Source organism: Electrona antarctica (genome assembly GCF_951216825.1).
Source record: "Electrona antarctica genome assembly, chromosome: 5".
NCBI classification, from domain to species: Eukaryota; Metazoa; Chordata; class Actinopteri; order Myctophiformes; family Myctophidae; genus Electrona; species Electrona antarctica.
Window position 1 is genome coordinate 8,140,902 of NC_136810.1, and position 17,092 is coordinate 8,157,993.

Genomic DNA, 17,092 nt, shown 5'->3' on the forward strand with positions numbered 1-17,092 from the left:
GTTATATCTTCCCTTCTTCTCTGTCGTTCCCTGATGTAAATCGCTAGTAGGGACACATGCATCAGTAAGCATGGAACTGGGGATAGCAATGAAGGACCGGGAGGTCTGGCGTGGCATTGTGAAATCCATGAGCTTGACCGCGGTCGAAAAATGATGATGATGATAGGAGCGCACCTTATCCACTTCAGTGAGTGTGTTTTTTTTGTTTGTTTTTAACTAAGAATTTGAAGGTTTTCAGAAACCTTAGGTTAGGTTTTAGAAGGCATTTTTAGAATCGGCTTAACCCATTTTGGGCGGGAACCCCTTTTGGTGTTAGCATTATGTTATGCTTTAGCTATTGAAAAATAGCAGATCTACAAGCTCATAGCGTTGGTCTGCTATTTTTTAAAAATCGAAGAACGACTGACATAGAAACATAGCTTTTTCAGAAAACTGTCAGGATGTAGAAGACATTTTTAGAATCTGATCTCAGGTCAAAATGGGTTAAAATAATGGTATTACCAGGCTTTATGGGGGCTCCCTTGGGACACTCCTCTATGAATCACTGATGTATTTACCTGGCTATGAGCATGGGGGCTCCCTTGGACCACTCCTCTATGAGGTCTATACCTGGCTATGAGCATGGGGGCTCCCTTGGACCACTCCTCTATGATGTGTTTACCTGGCTATGAGCATGGGGGCTCCCTTGGACCACTCCTCTATGATGTGTTTACCTGGCTATGAGCATGGGGGCTCCCTTGGACCACTCCTCTATGAGGTCTATACCTGGCTATGAGCATGGGGGCTCCCTTGGACCACTCCTCTATGAGGTCTATACCTGGCTATGAGCATGGGGGCTCCCTTGGACCACTCCTCTATGATGTCTGTACCTGGCTATGAGCATGGGGGCTCCCTTGGACCACTCCTCTATGATGTGTTTACCTGGCTATGAGCATGGGGGCTCCCTTGGACCACTCCTCTATGAGGTCTGTACCTGGCTATGAGCATGGGGGCTCCCTTGGACCACTCCTCTATGAGGTCTATACCTGGCTATGAGCATGGGGGCTCCCTTGGACCACTCCTCTAGGATGTGTTTACCTGGCTATGAGCATGGGGGCTCCCTTGGACCACTCCTCTATGATGTGTTTACCTGGCTATGAGCATGGGGGCTCCCTTGGACCACTCCTCTATGAACCTTTACCTGGCTATGAGCATGGGGGCTCCCTTGGACCACTCCTTTATGAGGTCTTTACCTGGCTATGAGCATGGGGGCTCCCTTGGACCACTCCTCTATGAGGTCTTTACCTGGCTATGAGCATGGGGGCTCCCTTGGACCACTCCTCTATGAGGTCTATACCTGGCTATGAGCATGGGGGCTCCCTTGGACCACTCCTCTATGAGGTGTTTACCTGGCTATGAGCATGGGGGCTCCCTTGGACCACTCCTCTATGAACCTTTACCTGGCTATGAGCATGGGGGCTCCCTTGGACCACTCCTTTATGAGGTCTTTACCTGGCTATGAGCATGGGGGCTCCCTTGGACCACTCCTCTATGATGTGTTTACCTGGCTATGAGCATGGGGGCTCCCTTGGACCACTCCTCTATGATGTGTTTACCTGGCTATGAGCATGGGGGCTCCCTTGGACCACTCCTCTATGAACCTTTACTTGGCTATGAGCATGGGGGCTCCCTTGGACCACTCCTTTATGAGGTCTTTACCTGGCTATGAGCATGGGGGCTCCCTTGGACCACTCCTCTATGAGGTCTTTACCTGGCTATGAGCATGGGGGCTCCCTTGGACCACTCCTCTATGAGGTCTATACCTGGCTATGAGCATGGGGGCTCCCTTGGACCACTCCTCTATGATGTGTTTACCTGGCTATGAGCATGGGGGCTCCCTTGGACCACTCCTCTATGAACCTTTACCTGGCTATGAGCATGGGGGCTCCCTTGGACCACTCCTCTATGAACCTTTACCTGGCTATGAGCATGGGGGCTCCCTTGGACCACTCCTCTATGAACCTTTACCTGGCTATGAGCATGGGGGCTCCCTTGGACCACTCCTCTATGAACCTTTACCTGGCTATGAGCATGGGGGCTCCCTTGGACCACTCCTCTATGAGGTCTTTACCTGGCTATGAGCATGGGGGCTCCCTTGGACCACTCATTTATGAGGTCTTTACCTGGCTATGAGCATGGGGGCTCCCTTGGACCACTCCTCTATGATGTCTATACCTGGCTATGAGCATGGGGGCTCCCTTGGACCACTCCTCTATGAGGTCTATACCTGGCTATGAGCATGGGGGCTCCCTTGGACCACTCCTCTATGAACCTTTACCTGGCTATGAGCATGGGGGCTCCCTTGGACCACTCCTCTAGGATGTGTTTACCTGGCTATGAGCATGGGGGCTCCCTTGGACCACTCCTCTATGAGGTCTATACCTGGCTATGAGCATGGGGGCTCCCTTGGACCACTCCTCTATGATGTGTTTACCTGGCTATGAGCATGGGGGCTCCCTTGGACCACTCCTTTATGAGGTCTTTACCTGGCTATGAGCATGGGGGCTCCCTTGGACCACTCCTCTATGATGTGTTTACCTGGCTATGAGCATGGGGGCTCCCTTGGACCTCCTCTATGATGTGTTTACCTGGCTATGAGCATGGGGGCTCCCTTGGACCTCCTCTATGATGTGTTTACCTGGCTATGAGCATGGGGGCTCCCTTGGACCACTCCTCTAGGATGTGTTTACCTGGCTATGAGCATGGGGGCTCCCTTGGACCTCCTCTATGATGTGTTTACCTGGCTATGAGCATGGGGGCTCCCTTGGACCACTCCTCTAGGATGTGTTTACCTGGCTATGAGCATGGGGGCTCCCTTGGACCACTCCTCTATGATGTCTTTACCTGGCTATGAGCATGGGGGCTCCCTTGGACCACTCCTCGTGGACCGTGTCATAGATCCATACGTCTTTGGACACTCCGTTTTCAGACCCCCGTCCCCCCGTCACGTAGACCTTACAGCCGATGGCACAGGCACTGAACTCCTTCCTGGGGCTGGGCAGGTCTGCCTTGGGGATGATCTCCTTGGCTTTATGATCCACCTACAAACACCACACCACACATCAGCCATACTGATTTTTCACTTTTTACTTATTTTCTTTATATAATCTTTCACTGGTATATTTTTTTGCTTTTTGCAATTATCTCATAGGCCAGCCAAGTCTATGGACTTTCATCTTTGTTTAGGGCAGTAATGATAACGTGAGACTTCATCTGGCCGATATAAATATTGCCCTCACTGCACCCCTCATTTCACATGAGTGTGATTTAAAAAATAAATAAATAAAATTGATGAAGATAGAACTATGTACTGCGACATCCGAGTCATGAGTCAGTGCGCAGGGTTCAGTTTGCTGAAGCAGTTCTGCTGTCCTGCAAAATAACTCTTGAACTGGCCACCCTACCCGTGTTTGTCTTTCTGTTGTAAGTGTGTCAATCTGCCCCATTGATGCAACTGCTGTTGACCAACCTACTTTATGAAGTGCTCTCTGCCAGGGATGGGATGATAAGCATTATTATCGTTTATCGTGATAAAAAAATCACACCCGTGTGAACTGAGTGGTGCATCTCCCCTCTCCCCCTAACCCCCCCCCCCCCCCCCCCCTCTCTGTCTCTGTCTCTCATTAGCAGGCAACAGTGCAATACTATCTCTCTCTCTCTCTCTGTTTCTGGCACAACAGCGCAACTTTTGCCCCTACTGGTACCCATAGTCACATAGGTTAAAGTCACATAGGTTAACACGGACATTGCTGAAAAATGTGTGTGTGTGTGCGTGTATGTACCTGGTAGATCTTGTCACACATGAAGGTCTGTCCTCCCAGGATCAGCAGGGTGTGTCCTGCCTTGCGAGGTCTGGCACAGGGACTGGTCACCACGCCGTCGTTCTGGAGGATCTTCTTCTTGCACTGCATGGCCTCCTCCACGATTAACCTGCACAGGAAAACCATGACCCATTAAGACCATAGAGTATAAAGAAGGATAGAGACCGAACTGGAGCGTTAGCCCCCCCCCCCCCCCCCCCCCCCCCCCCGCTATTAATTTCAGTGCAAGTTGCTCAGTGGTGTTTTGAAGCACCCGGAAGACTTCCGGAAGTATAATTATAACTCAATGGCTCGAGCGAGTGGAAGTTTAGCCTAGCCTAGCCCCGGACCTCAATTTTGAGGTCCGGGGCTTACGCACGTGACGCCATGAACGTCCGTCCACTTCCATTAAAGTGCTGCAATTCCACATTTCGCCAGTAGGTAGTGGCATCTTCAACGTTGGATAGCCTTACTGGGGGCTTGATTAAGACCTGAGACCAGATTCGCTGTGAAAGAATATAATCATATTCAAAGATTTGTGACACAGACGCTTTCCCGGTTTGAATGGGTTAAACATGTCCCGAGTTTAAGTTGCTAACATTTCCATTTCATATGAAATATGAAATATGACACACAGACATTAACAAGGCTGTCATTATGAAGCTCCTACACTGTATAAGCAGAGTTGTATATCTTTGTCTAAATGTTACAATGTCCTCAATTACATGGCTTTGACTCACTCACTACTACTTACTACTTACATGTTCTAAGCTAAATCTGAAATTATAATTGTACTTTTGAGTTGTCATTATCATTTTAATATTTCAATTTATTGAAATACATATTAATTCAACTGCATTCTAATTTAATCCTAAAAAGTCTCCTATACCGGACACCAAATTATTAGTTTTATTTAGGAATGCGACAAAAACTAAAACATCTCCATGAATTCAAGGCTTCATGGGGTAGAAGATATGTGAACTATCACATAGTTTAACGGGTCAAAGCTGGGCAGCTGGGTGCCCTGCTGCTGTCTCTACTGGCCCCTCAGGCTCACCATTTCATGTTTGGAAATCTATCAAAGATCAAAAGGAGCCCGGCCAGGTGGTATCTGGGTTACCTGTTATGTCTACAAACTCACACGACTGGCCTTGAGACCAGGTGATGAAAAATAGGCCATGCTCAAACACACATACATGCATGTATGCATGGAAACACACGCACACACACACACACACACACACACACACACACACACACACACACACACACACACACACACACACACACACACACACACACACACACACACACACACGCACACGGTGGAAAGTAACTAGGCCAAACATTTACTCAAGTCCAATAGTCAGTACTTTTACTTCTAGTCCACTCATCTCAGAAACACTTTGTACTTTTACACATACACCTTGATTTAAAAACTTCATATTTTTATATTTGGATTAACCACTTCAGCCCTATACATTTCGTCCATTTGAAAATAATCAATCTCACAATGTGATGTATTGTGAGCTATTCTTTTTTAGACATTTTACACATTTGAAAACTTTTGAAAACATTCTGCAAATGAGTACTTTCTACTTTTGGTACATTAATACATTTTGATACTAATACTTTTTTATTTTACTCAAGTAAATTTTTGAATTCCGGATTTTTACTTGTAAAAATATGTTTCTACATCGCAGTATTGATACTCTTAAATCAAAAAATAAGATTACTTTTTCCACCACTGACACGCGCACACAAGCACGCACGCACGCACGCACGCACACACACACGAGTACACACACACACACACACACACACACACACACACACACACACACACACACACACACACACACACACAGGTTCCGGTACCTGCTCCTCCTGTCAGCCATGACCAGCTCCTCACAGGCCACAGCCTCCAGTAAACACTCAGAGGGCAGCAGTGCCAGTCTGATGCCACGCAGCAGGTCGGGCAGATGGTGGCGCCTGCCCTCCAAGTCGTAGCGGACCCAGCGCATCACCGAGTTGAACACCACCTGGTTCACAAACAACATTATTTATTAACATTAGGTTGAAATCCTTCTTTTAAACGTCAAACACTTTGAGGGCTTTAAATTGATTGATCAAACTATATGCCCTGATTAATACGCGATACCCGACATTTGTTTTATGTGTTTAAATCGCCGTATTTTAATAATTAAAAAGAAACTCCGTCTTTGCCGCGGAGCTGGTGGATAGAGCTTTATGTTATGATGATGAAAGCGGAAATCAACCCATGCGCTGGGCTGCTGGGAAATTGAGGCCAATACAAGTGAACGGGGGTTTTGTCTCTACTACACCTCTTGGAGGCGGATCTTTTGGCGTAGCAAGATGGCGGGTGGTGCGATCGTAAATAACAAACGGAGGAACCTATTTTCGCTGGATTTTCACGGATCAAAAGCCCAAATACTTCAGCGTATGATCTAAAGGTAATAAAACAATCTCGGCAACGTAGAATATTTGATTAAAATGCGGTTAACGCGTAGTACGCAGTAGAACTGTTAAAACCAGGAAAGCATCTGTGTCATTTTAGATCTGAGTTATACATATAGCTATACTTTATTCAATGGCCCATAACTAAAGAAAAGATGATCGCGGTTAAATGAGACAGGAAGGTAGGGACAAAGGCAGGTATTGTAAGAAAGATTAGGTTCCTCACCTGCTCATCTTCTATCTCCAGCTCATCGCTGAGTACCAGTTCCAGCAGTTTGTCTTTAGATAGACTGTAGAAATCCTCTGTTTCTCTAACCTGGGCGACAACATGTAGAGCATTATAGAGGTTATTATTATACTTAGTAAAACACATCTGAGTTGGCTCAGTACTTGCCGCCCTCTTTCACCTCTACGCCAAATGTCTTTGCCAAAATCCCCCCAAAATATCTATTCAAGGGGGAAATGGTCCACCAAAAATAGGGATGTTAAGGTTGAAGTAGTGGTTAAACCCTAGCCATGAATAGATAGCACATGGAAGGGAGGATTAGGAGAGGATTAAAATGAGAAGGCACTGATTATGCAAAAGGAGCACTCACTATGGAGTGGCGATTGTGCTAATATTTTGTATAGTTGTGTGTAGGGATGTCCCGTCTTTGCTTCTGATCCGATCCCGATACCTCAATTTCTGTGTTAGCCGTTACTGAATACCGATACCAGTGTCGTGATCTCATGTTGTGTTTATAGCTATCTAGCTATAATATCTCGTATTGTGTTCATAGCAGACTCCTCACTCAAATGTGCACTTGCAGTTTGGGCAACTCCAAAGCAAATTCCACATGTCTCAACATTTGATTTACCTGCCATAGTGTCAACCCCTTACCCCTGTGTCGGACCGGTGGTTAGACTGGCATATTCACCGATACCGATATGACCCGATGTGACAAATAAGGGCCGATACAGTATCGGATTCGGGACATCTCTAGTTGTGTGTATGTTCAACATGACATCATCAGCATCAGTGATTTGCTGTCTCTTTAGTCATTTTACGTACCAGCTCAGTGGCCTTGTGGTTAGAGTGTCGGCCCTGAGACTGGGAGGTCGGGGTTCAATCCCCGGCCGGGCCATACCAAAGACTCTAAAAAAATGGGACCCAGTGCCTCCCTGCTTGACACTCAGCATCAAGGGTTGGATTGGGGGTAAGTCCCTGCGACATACTAGCGTCATGTCCAGGGGGTGTACTTGTGCATCAAGCTGCCTCACGCTACAGAAACAGGAGATAGGCTCCTGCCCTATGGGCCTCATGGCTCGGCAAGGCTACTTACTTAGTCATTTTACAATCTCAAATGAATGATATAAGACAATGGACCCGGGCCATAAGCCATTCTAGCCTTGGAAACCAAAATAGGAAATACTGGATCCCTTTTAAGATATATTGCTAGGGTTAAAAGGGAGAGCCCCAACAGAAGCAGCAGCAGTAAGCATGCCTCTCATTCTGGGTGCTCTTGGCATAATAACTCAAGCCTCAATCTAATTACATAGCCTCTCTGCTTGTATGATGTCATCTTTAAGATTAGATATATTACATACGCAATTAATTAAACACATTTCACTGTACTTGGAATATGGGCAGGGAAAAGTGCAGCCCTCAGCGTTTAGGTCGATCCAGTGCCCCTTATTATTATTAAAAGTGGGGAACGGTCTGTAAAGATTAAAAAAAAAAGAAAGAAAGAAAAAGAACACAGAACCGTAAATTTCAACTTCAAAGCTGAGTTATGGTGTTATTCTTTATTTATTTATACATCGCTTGCCTTTACTATGCCAGTAATGTAATTTAATATTCCGTGTTGGACAACGGCCGCGTAGCTTTTCCTGTTTTATGTTTGCAATGAAAATCAGTCACTCAGCCCTGTTTTTTTCATCAGTGTCTGAAATGCATTTCTGACGTTCACTCTCTAATCTTCCCCAACGTACTGTGTCACTTCTGTCATGGTTCTGTCATGGTTCTGTCATGGTTCTGTCATGGTTCTGTCATGGTTCTGGGGTCAGACATCTCCTTCATATCTTGTCTGTCAGGTGAGAAAGCTCATATGTCCAAAAACTTTACTTTTCACGATTCATATTCAGAAATAGCAAAAGCAGTGTTTTGAGCTTGCGGATCTGCTACTTTTGATGCTTTTGTGAGATGCTGTAGTGTAGGACAGTGGTTCCCAAAGTGGGGTACCGGGGACCCCAGGGGTCCTTGAGGGAGTTCCAGGGGGTCCCCATGCTAAATGGTAGTTAGGAACCAAATGGACCCTTATGGGTCCGTTTGGTTCCATTTGTACACTCTCAGAGTTAAATTAACATTGATTTGGGGGTCCTTGACATGACAAAGTTTGGGAGTAGGATGATCAAGTAGGGCATTCATTTACAAAATAAAATAAAAAAGAGAACATGGAGATGGAGGTTTCTGCCCGACAGCAACGATACTGCTTGTATGCCGCGTTAATCTTGTCGTCTGTCAGTCGACTACCTTTTTTCACTGACGAAAACTAAATAAAAACTAACTAAGCCATGGTGACTAAAACTAAGACTAAATATCCTAAATGTTTACCGTTTCGTAGTGCACTAGACACATCCTAAATGTTTACCGTTTCGTAGTGCACTAGACACATCCGCCATGACAGCTCGTAGAGCCTTTTACACTGATGGGCGTCTGACAGCAGCATCATTCCTAGACAGTTGGACGAGTGGAGGTTCTTCTCCAGGAACTCGGCGGCGGCGTCTCTGATGTCGTGGAACTGCAGCATGTCCCCCGCCTCCAGTAACGACTCGGCGTTCTCCTCGTTGATGATGACTCGGGAGGAATATGCAAAGTCCAGCAGGAGCTCCAACACCTGTGAGAAGGGAGGGGGGGAGGCGGTCAGAGTGATTACGGTTAGATTGATTAGTTATCAAAACGTAAAAGTTGATCCGATTGCCGGGTTGTCCAGAACGATACGCCCATATACTGTACAGGCATGTACTGTACTGTATGGAGACCCGGTTTACCAGTATTATGGGCATTCCATACAATTTACAATTTAGGCATTTAGCAGACGCTCTTAATCCAGAGCGACTTACATTAAGCAATAACAAAAACAAATAACAAAAGCATGGCATACATCACATATATAAAAAGTAGTTATCATGACTCAAGCGTAAACTAAGAACGTAACAGTGTAGTATCTATGTGAACTATACATACTATACTATATTATATATTATACATGTGTACTATAAAGTGCTATGACTACATAAAAATGCAATTCTAGTGTTGTCTACGTAACAAGCTATAAGTCTGTTTAAAAATACTACCTAAGTCTACATAAAGTGCTATCTTAGGGGGCTAGGCTAGGGCAAGTGCTACGGGCCATGGTGGAGTCTGAAGAGGTGGGTTTTCAGACTACGGCGGAAGATTGGGAGTGAGGCTACAGTTCTGACTGTGATGGGAAGTGCATTCCATATACAGGCGTATACCGATGACATCAGGGTACTCCATATAAAAATGACACATTAACTCAGACTACTATTACAACGGCTACGGGAGCCACGGGTATTGCATAACAGGTGAGCACAGGTGATGCATTCCCAGCTAGCATCATTCCTGACTTACATGGTCCCTGAGTAGGTCGGTACCTATCTCTTGATCATAGAAAGCTAATATAACATACAATGCGTTTAAATGCTGTCCATGCTAGTAGTCAAATTTGCCATCTGGAACAATGTTATCAATGATTATTAAATGGAATGCCTGGTTCTGATTGGTCTATCGCTGAATTCAGCTGTGTGTTATTTCTGGATAAGGATAATGACCATGAGGCGTATCTACAATAAGGCGAGGACAGGCGTCCACATGTGAGGACAAGAGAGGACAAAAACAAGACCTGAGAACTATTAATGGACAGCTGATTGGCCGTTGCGGTAGAGCGCGACCCTCAATCACCCATTGGAATGTAAATGCATGCCTTTCAGCCTTTGTATCCTACTCGTCTGGCAGGTGTATCTCTTTGAAAACCTTTAGTGCTACGATTGTGCGCGGGGAGACGACAATTAACACATCTTGCCTGCCCAAAATGTAATTACTGGAAACTCCACTGATAATGACCGATCAGCTCTATAACAGACCACTGTCTAATCAAAGCCTCAGAGCACCTGCTGCGCTGCAAGATGTTGTGCCGTATGCAACATGACAGCCATGTAAACAAACACACAATGTCATTTACAACTAAACGTTGCTCTCAAGAATGTTCTTGAAAACATTTGAAGCAAGAAATACACAATGCAGTAACCGAAAATTTATTTTATTCGATCAACACTTCCTTGGCGTCCCCAGCTAAAGTAGTTAATACAGTTTCGTAATACTTTTAACCACTTTATCCATGTATACGTTGGCTGTTAAAAAATAGCAGATCTACAAGCTCACAGCGTGTCACTTTGCGCTGTGCTGCGAGCTTGTAGCCTACATCTGCCTTTGAAAAAAAAATTGCATTTTTCTTTCTGGTGGGGTTTTCTGGGGGGGTCTCTGTCACAAACACTTTTCAGGTGGGGGGGGGGGGGGGGGGGTCTGCTGCCAATTACATGTCACTTTGGGGGTTATTGGCATGAAAACGTCAACTATGACAGGCCATGGTGGTGCATCTCATGAGCATCTAGCAATACGAGGGAAAAGCAGCGAACACACAGGCCCATTACATAAAGCCTTTTTATTGCAGGCGGAGACTAACGTTTCGATTATTACATCTTCATTAGACGATGAGTGATGAAGGCGATGAAGATGTAATAATAGAAACGTTAGTTTGCAGCAGCTACAATAAAAAGGCTTTAACGGCCTGTGTGCTCCACTACCTGCTCTCTTGTTCGTAGACGGTCAGCTTTAGAAGCAGACACACCACACACTTCTAACAAGCTATAGCATATTTACTATAGACTGATGAGCATTATACACTAGCTTCTCAAAAGCTCATGATTTAATTTATTAGGTTGTATGACAAGTCGGTATCATAAAGGTAAATGTAATATATACTACACAACTGAAAGATACTATTTACTAAGTACCTGGGAGGATGTGGACCAAGAAAGTGGACCAAGAAAGGGGAGGAGCCAAAACAAAGGGGAAAATATATATTTTTTTTTAATCGAATGGGTTTTGTCTGTCTTAACCCATTTTGGGCGGGAACCCCTTTTGGTGTTAGCATTATGTTATGCTATAGCTATTGAAAAATAGCAGATCTACAAGCTCATAGCACGGCACCGAGTGCCGCGCTATGAACTTGTAGGTCTGCTATTTTTGAAAAATCGAAGAACGACTGACATAGAAACATAGCTTTTTCAGAAAACTGTCAGGATGTAGAAGACATTTTTAGAATCTGATCTCAGGTCAAAATGGGTTAATGAATCGTGTGATAATACCTAACCAAATGGTCAAGAGGCTTTCCCACACATACTGTATGGTCTATATGGGGAGTTGTGTCATGATCCAAGGAATCCAGGGGGAAAACTAACTTGAATGACCCACGGTTTAGGAGTTATAGGCCAAAACATGAATCGACCTGCTATTGTGCCACCATGAGGCAATTTGGAGAATGTTGGAGGGTACATTCTGCCTTGGCCTACTGGGAGTGTGATGCAATGTTTCATGCTGTTCACTGCAGCAGTGCAGACATACACACATGTGCACAGACAGACAGGGGAGAAAACATCATCTTCAGCTGTGCTGGCAGAGATAGTCATTGTTCATTTTTAAAGCCAAATTATATATAATATAATAATATTATTGCAAACAATGTTAACAGTGATGTCATATGAGAGATTGTGCATAATAAATCCGTTTTGTGTTTTTAGTGTAAGTATTCCAATGGTGGAGCAATGACAGAAATATTAGCTTGGCATTTATGTCAAAACGTTTTAGAAACATTTTAGACCTTTCAGTCATTTTATAAGATAGAAATCTTACTGCTTTCATTGTTGGGATTTTTAAGAAAGCAAAGCAGAGCAGAGTGCGTTCAGCATTTGTAAAACCAGAGGAATGACTTGCATCATGGATGAAGATGCCTATTTAATCTGTCAATAAAAACATTTCAGCAAAAGAGCTTCTTAACAGGATGGAAATGTTTTTTATGGCCACAGAGGAAATGTTCTTGAGCATTAGGATAAAATGCTTTAGATGAATTAATAAATGTTATGTTCTTGAGCATTAGGATAACGCTTTAGATGAATTATGAGCCTCTACAATCAATTGACTTCATACAAACACTCTCTTGCTCCTATGTTTTTGTGAATGGGTGTATGTGAATGACTGTATTAACCCATTCTGGGCGAGAACCCCTTTTGATGTTAGCATTATGTTATGCTTTAGCTATTGAAAAATAGCAGATCTACAAGCTCATAGCGCGCCACCGAGTGGCACCCTACGAGCTTGTAGGTCTGCTATTTTTGAAAAATCAAAGAACGACTGACATAGAAACAAAGCTTTTTCAGAAAACTGTCAGGATGTAGAAGACATTTTTAGAATCTGATCTCAGGTCAAAATGTGAAAAAGAGTTAGCGCTGTTAATTCACTGAATCTAAGTCTGTCTGTCTGTCTGTCTGTCTGTCTGTCTGTCTGTCTGTCTGTCTGTGGCATAACTTTGACTTGAAACTTGGCATGTGTGTTGCTGGTGACCCTGGGATGTGTTGTAAGTAAGCCTTGCCAAGCCATGATGTCATGAGGCCCGGTCGAGCCATGAGGCCCATAGGGCAGGAGCCTATCTCCTGTTTCTGTAGCGTGAGGCAGCTTTGATGCACAAGTACACCCCATGGACATGACGCTAGTATGTCGCAGGGACTCACTTACCCCCAATCCAACCCTTGATGCTGAGTGCCAAGCAGGGAGGCACTGGGTCCCATTTTTAAAGTCTTTGGTATGACCCGGTTGGGGATCGAACACCCGACCTCCCAGTCTCAGGGCGGACAGTCTAACCACAAGGCCACTGAGCTGGTATGTGGGGATGTGTTGTACCAAGTAGAAATCGAGTCGGACAAGTGGTTGTCCAGAACCGCCTGTATAGCTGTCAGTCTGGCTGCGTGTGTGTGTCAGTCTGTCTGTGTCCACAGACAGTGTGTGTCAGTCTGTCTGTGTCCACAGACATCCACTTCCCTGACGGCCAAAACCAATCTATCGGCTTCATGACTCTTTTGAGTGACGTTTGTGCCACTATACCAGTTGTAGTTATATGATTTTTACAAGAAAGTACTGCCAAAGCAGACAACCCGCAACACTCCAGGTTAGAATAAAGTTCTTACGGTGCAAGGCTCGAATATACAAGTTGAAATGAAGAAAATGCCAGCACTCATTTTATGTCCTTTTGATATGACTTTATTTACCTCTGACGTTGATAACGAACGCGTTTCGGCCTGTGTGGCCTTCGTCAGCGTTATATAACGTTATGACGCTGGTAAACACAAACATTGAAGACAAAATTGTGTGTAAACACAAACATTGAAGACAAAAGCAAATTATTATTGGCCAGAATGTCCGCTAACATAAATTGATGTACATACGATGACAAGAGCGCCCCTCATTTCACATGGGTGTGATTTTTTTTAATTTGAATCCTGAAAGTAACGGCTATGGACATGAGGTTTCCACCCGACAGAGACGATATGGAGATCCCTGTGTGTGCAGGCATCATAAACTAGCCTCTGAATACTGTCTATAACGAGTACCACGGGTATTGCATGACCACCAGATAATGACTTGCATCATTAGGACTAGGAGTAGTAGCATAATAGTAGTAGTTTTTACCTCAGGGTGTATGCTGTCTCTGAAGTTAACTTCGCTGTCCAGACTTTCCCTCAGTCCTCCGCTGAACATGGCTTCAAAATAGCGACTACATGCTGCTAGGACTGCCCTGGAACAGACAAAGAACACATACAGTCATTCATCATGTTTTAACCCATTTTGACCTGAGATCAGATTCTAAAAATGTCTGTTTGAAAATGACAGTTTTCTGAAAAAGCTATGTTTCTATATCAGTGGTTGTTCGATTTTTCAAAAATAGCAGACCTACAAGCTCGTAGCGCGCCACCGAGTGGCGCGCTATGAGCTTGTAGGTCTGCTATTTTTCAATAGCTAAATTATAACAATGTTTAAAACACCAAAAGGGGTTCCCGCCCAAAATGGGTTAAAGCTGTGGTTCTGAACCTATTCATGCTAGCCTTTTTCGTGTCAAGGACCCCCAAATCAACATTTATTAGGCCACGGACCCCCCATTTGAAAACATATGCCAGTGACCCCGATAAGGGAGGATTTGTATGGCTCTAGCAGTGATTCCGAAACATATTAATTTCATGGACTCCCCAGTTTCACACGCATTATGCTACGGACCCCCGGTTTAATGGCATTTCTATCTCTGGTACCCAAATTTATATTGTAAAACCACTGTTAATTTAACTCAGAGAGTGTACAAATCCATTTGGTTCCATTTGTACACTCTCTGAGTTACAGACCCATAAGGGTCCATTTGGTTCCTAACTATCTCTAATTGAGCTAGGTACCCCCTGGAGCTCCCTCAGGTACCCCCACTTTGGGAACCCATGCTGTAATGGTCATAGCTCTTTATGTGTTTGTTTGCTCATTTTGTATGTCCGTGGCAAAAATGTAATTTTGTAAATGTAATTCAGATTTGAACTAGAGACAGCTATCGCGCAAATTACAGCTTTTCACCGGAGGAGTAATTTTTTTTTTTCTTTTTTTCCCAAAATGAGTTAATAGCAGACTCTTCACATACTAGAGCATGTCTGAAATAAGTGTCAGAGCTGAAATCGACATGTAAATATGAAATAAATGCTTAATATAAAGATGTAGCTAGGTGTAATGTTAGAGACCACAGAAGTGAACCTTTCAAGCCTGTTTTCTCAACTCGCTGTTTTCTGCAAGACATTACTCTATAAGCCATATCTCCAAAACTAGTGGGTCAAACTGAACAACCAATATGTCAATTTGAAGCTATGATTCCCTGCTTTCATATGACATGAAAGAATCCAATGGCAGTCCCTCTCAGTCAAATTTAGTCACAAATGGCCACCACAAGCCAGCATGGCGACGCGCCCTCCTGGTCTTACCTGTGACAGGGGAAGGAGCGCTCCCCAGCCCACAGCGTGACGTCGGTGAACATGCACTGTTTCCGCAGCGTGTTCAGGTGTGTCAGGACACTGTCAGGGTGCGAGGGCTTGTGGAACAGAGAGATGTTCATAGAACCGGTGCTGGTGCGCGACTTGCGGTTCTCGTGCACGCTCACCGACATGGCAGCTTCGCTCGGCACCTCCAGGGAATCACTCGGACTGATCTCACCCACTGAGAGGAGGGAGGGAGAAGAATAGGAAATAAAATTAGTTCAAGTGCATTGTGCAAATATAGGGAGTTGTAGTTGTATAGGACATTTCTTAACTCCCAATAAACTATCCTTTTAAAGAGATAGTTTGTGTGTGCGTGTGTGTGTGTGTGCGTGCGTGCGTGCGTGCGTGCGTGCGTGTGTGTCATGACGACCAGCGGGGGTAGTTATTAAGGCAAAGTAACGCAAAATAATTAAACCCCATGATAAAACCACTTGGCAAATGGCAACACAACTACAATTCACGTCTGCGCGAGACGTTTGGGGAAGGCAGGGGTAGGCAACCTGCGGACCTATAAAGTTATAGGTCCTCTCCCGTGGCTCCCAGTTGCTACGGCAAAGAAGTATGACAAGGAATACGTTTTCTTTTCTTTCTTTTTCTTACATTTAATCATAATGCATTATTGAATTTGTAGTAGGCATAAAGTTATTCTTTCATTTTGATATTGCAAAACAATGTTGCCTATACACCAGATAGAAATAAGAATCAAATGTAATGAAGGAAAATAGAAGAATAGAAGAATGTATTCATGATAAGACATCTTTGTTTGTTTTCACCACCAATGCTGCTGGCTTACTGGTACAGTATACTTGATATGCTTTGAGAAATTAGCATACAATAAAATGTAATATTGAAAGACCAGAAAAATCACAAATAATTAAAGTTTGCTTTATTAAAGCAAACATAGTTTGGGCCAAAAATACCTAATCTCAGAGCTATAGTGGAGGGAGAAGTTCCAACTTCCGAATGAGGCTAAAATGAAAGTAAGCTGTGTGACCAAATACATACAGTATTGGCCGGTTGTTTATTGGTAAGGAAGGTATCTGGTCGTTAGAAACAATCCAATCGATCATCTTTGCTCAGACGGTATCTAAGGACACTGGCAGTGGCACATGTCTTCAGTTGAGACTAACTTCCCCCTTCACCAACATCCCTTCCAAACAAAATTATGAAGAAGAAAACCATCACAACAACAACAACAACACAACACAAGCCAAGGGATTGACTGACTTGTGAGACTAAGTGCTTGCCTTGTTTCTCTCCTCAGAATAGTGAGACTCGTGAGACTTTATCGTCTGTAGTCGGAGAACTGAACAGAAAGAAAGATCAAAGAGGTGCCCAGAGGAAAAAGAACTGCTTCAATGCTCTCTCTCTGTTCTTTAATCCATTCTGTACGGGAACGCCTTTTGGTGTTTTAACTAAGCATTATGTTATACTTAAGCTATTGAAAAATAGCAGATCTACAAGCTCATAGCGTGCCACCGAGTGGCGCGCTACGAGCTTGTAGGTCTGCTATTTTTGAAAAATCGTAAAATTGCGGCACAAATCTTATATATATATATATTCTTTCAGAGCGAACGTTTTTTTTATTTCGACGTCAG

At 44.2% G+C, this 17,092-nt stretch overlaps 1 protein-coding gene across 1 annotated transcript in view; it reads right to left on the minus strand.

Annotated features, from left to right (window-relative positions):
• Positions 1-17,092, minus strand: part of enc2 (ectodermal-neural cortex 2) — a 76,394-nt gene that overhangs the window by 40,150 nt on the left and 19,152 nt on the right. Inside the window, exons 2-8 of the mRNA XM_079501328.1 lie at positions 15,441-15,672; positions 14,122-14,227; positions 8,948-9,193; positions 6,544-6,633; positions 5,718-5,881; positions 3,822-3,969; positions 2,884-3,080 (exon numbers count right to left, since the gene is read on the minus strand). Coding sequence (XP_079357454.1) covers positions 2,884-3,080; positions 3,822-3,969; positions 5,718-5,881; positions 6,544-6,633; positions 8,948-9,193; positions 14,122-14,227; positions 15,441-15,622 — 1,133 coding nt within the window. The 5' untranslated portion in view covers positions 15,623-15,672. The remainder of the gene's footprint in view (positions 1-2,883; positions 3,081-3,821; positions 3,970-5,717; positions 5,882-6,543; positions 6,634-8,947; positions 9,194-14,121; positions 14,228-15,440; positions 15,673-17,092) is intronic.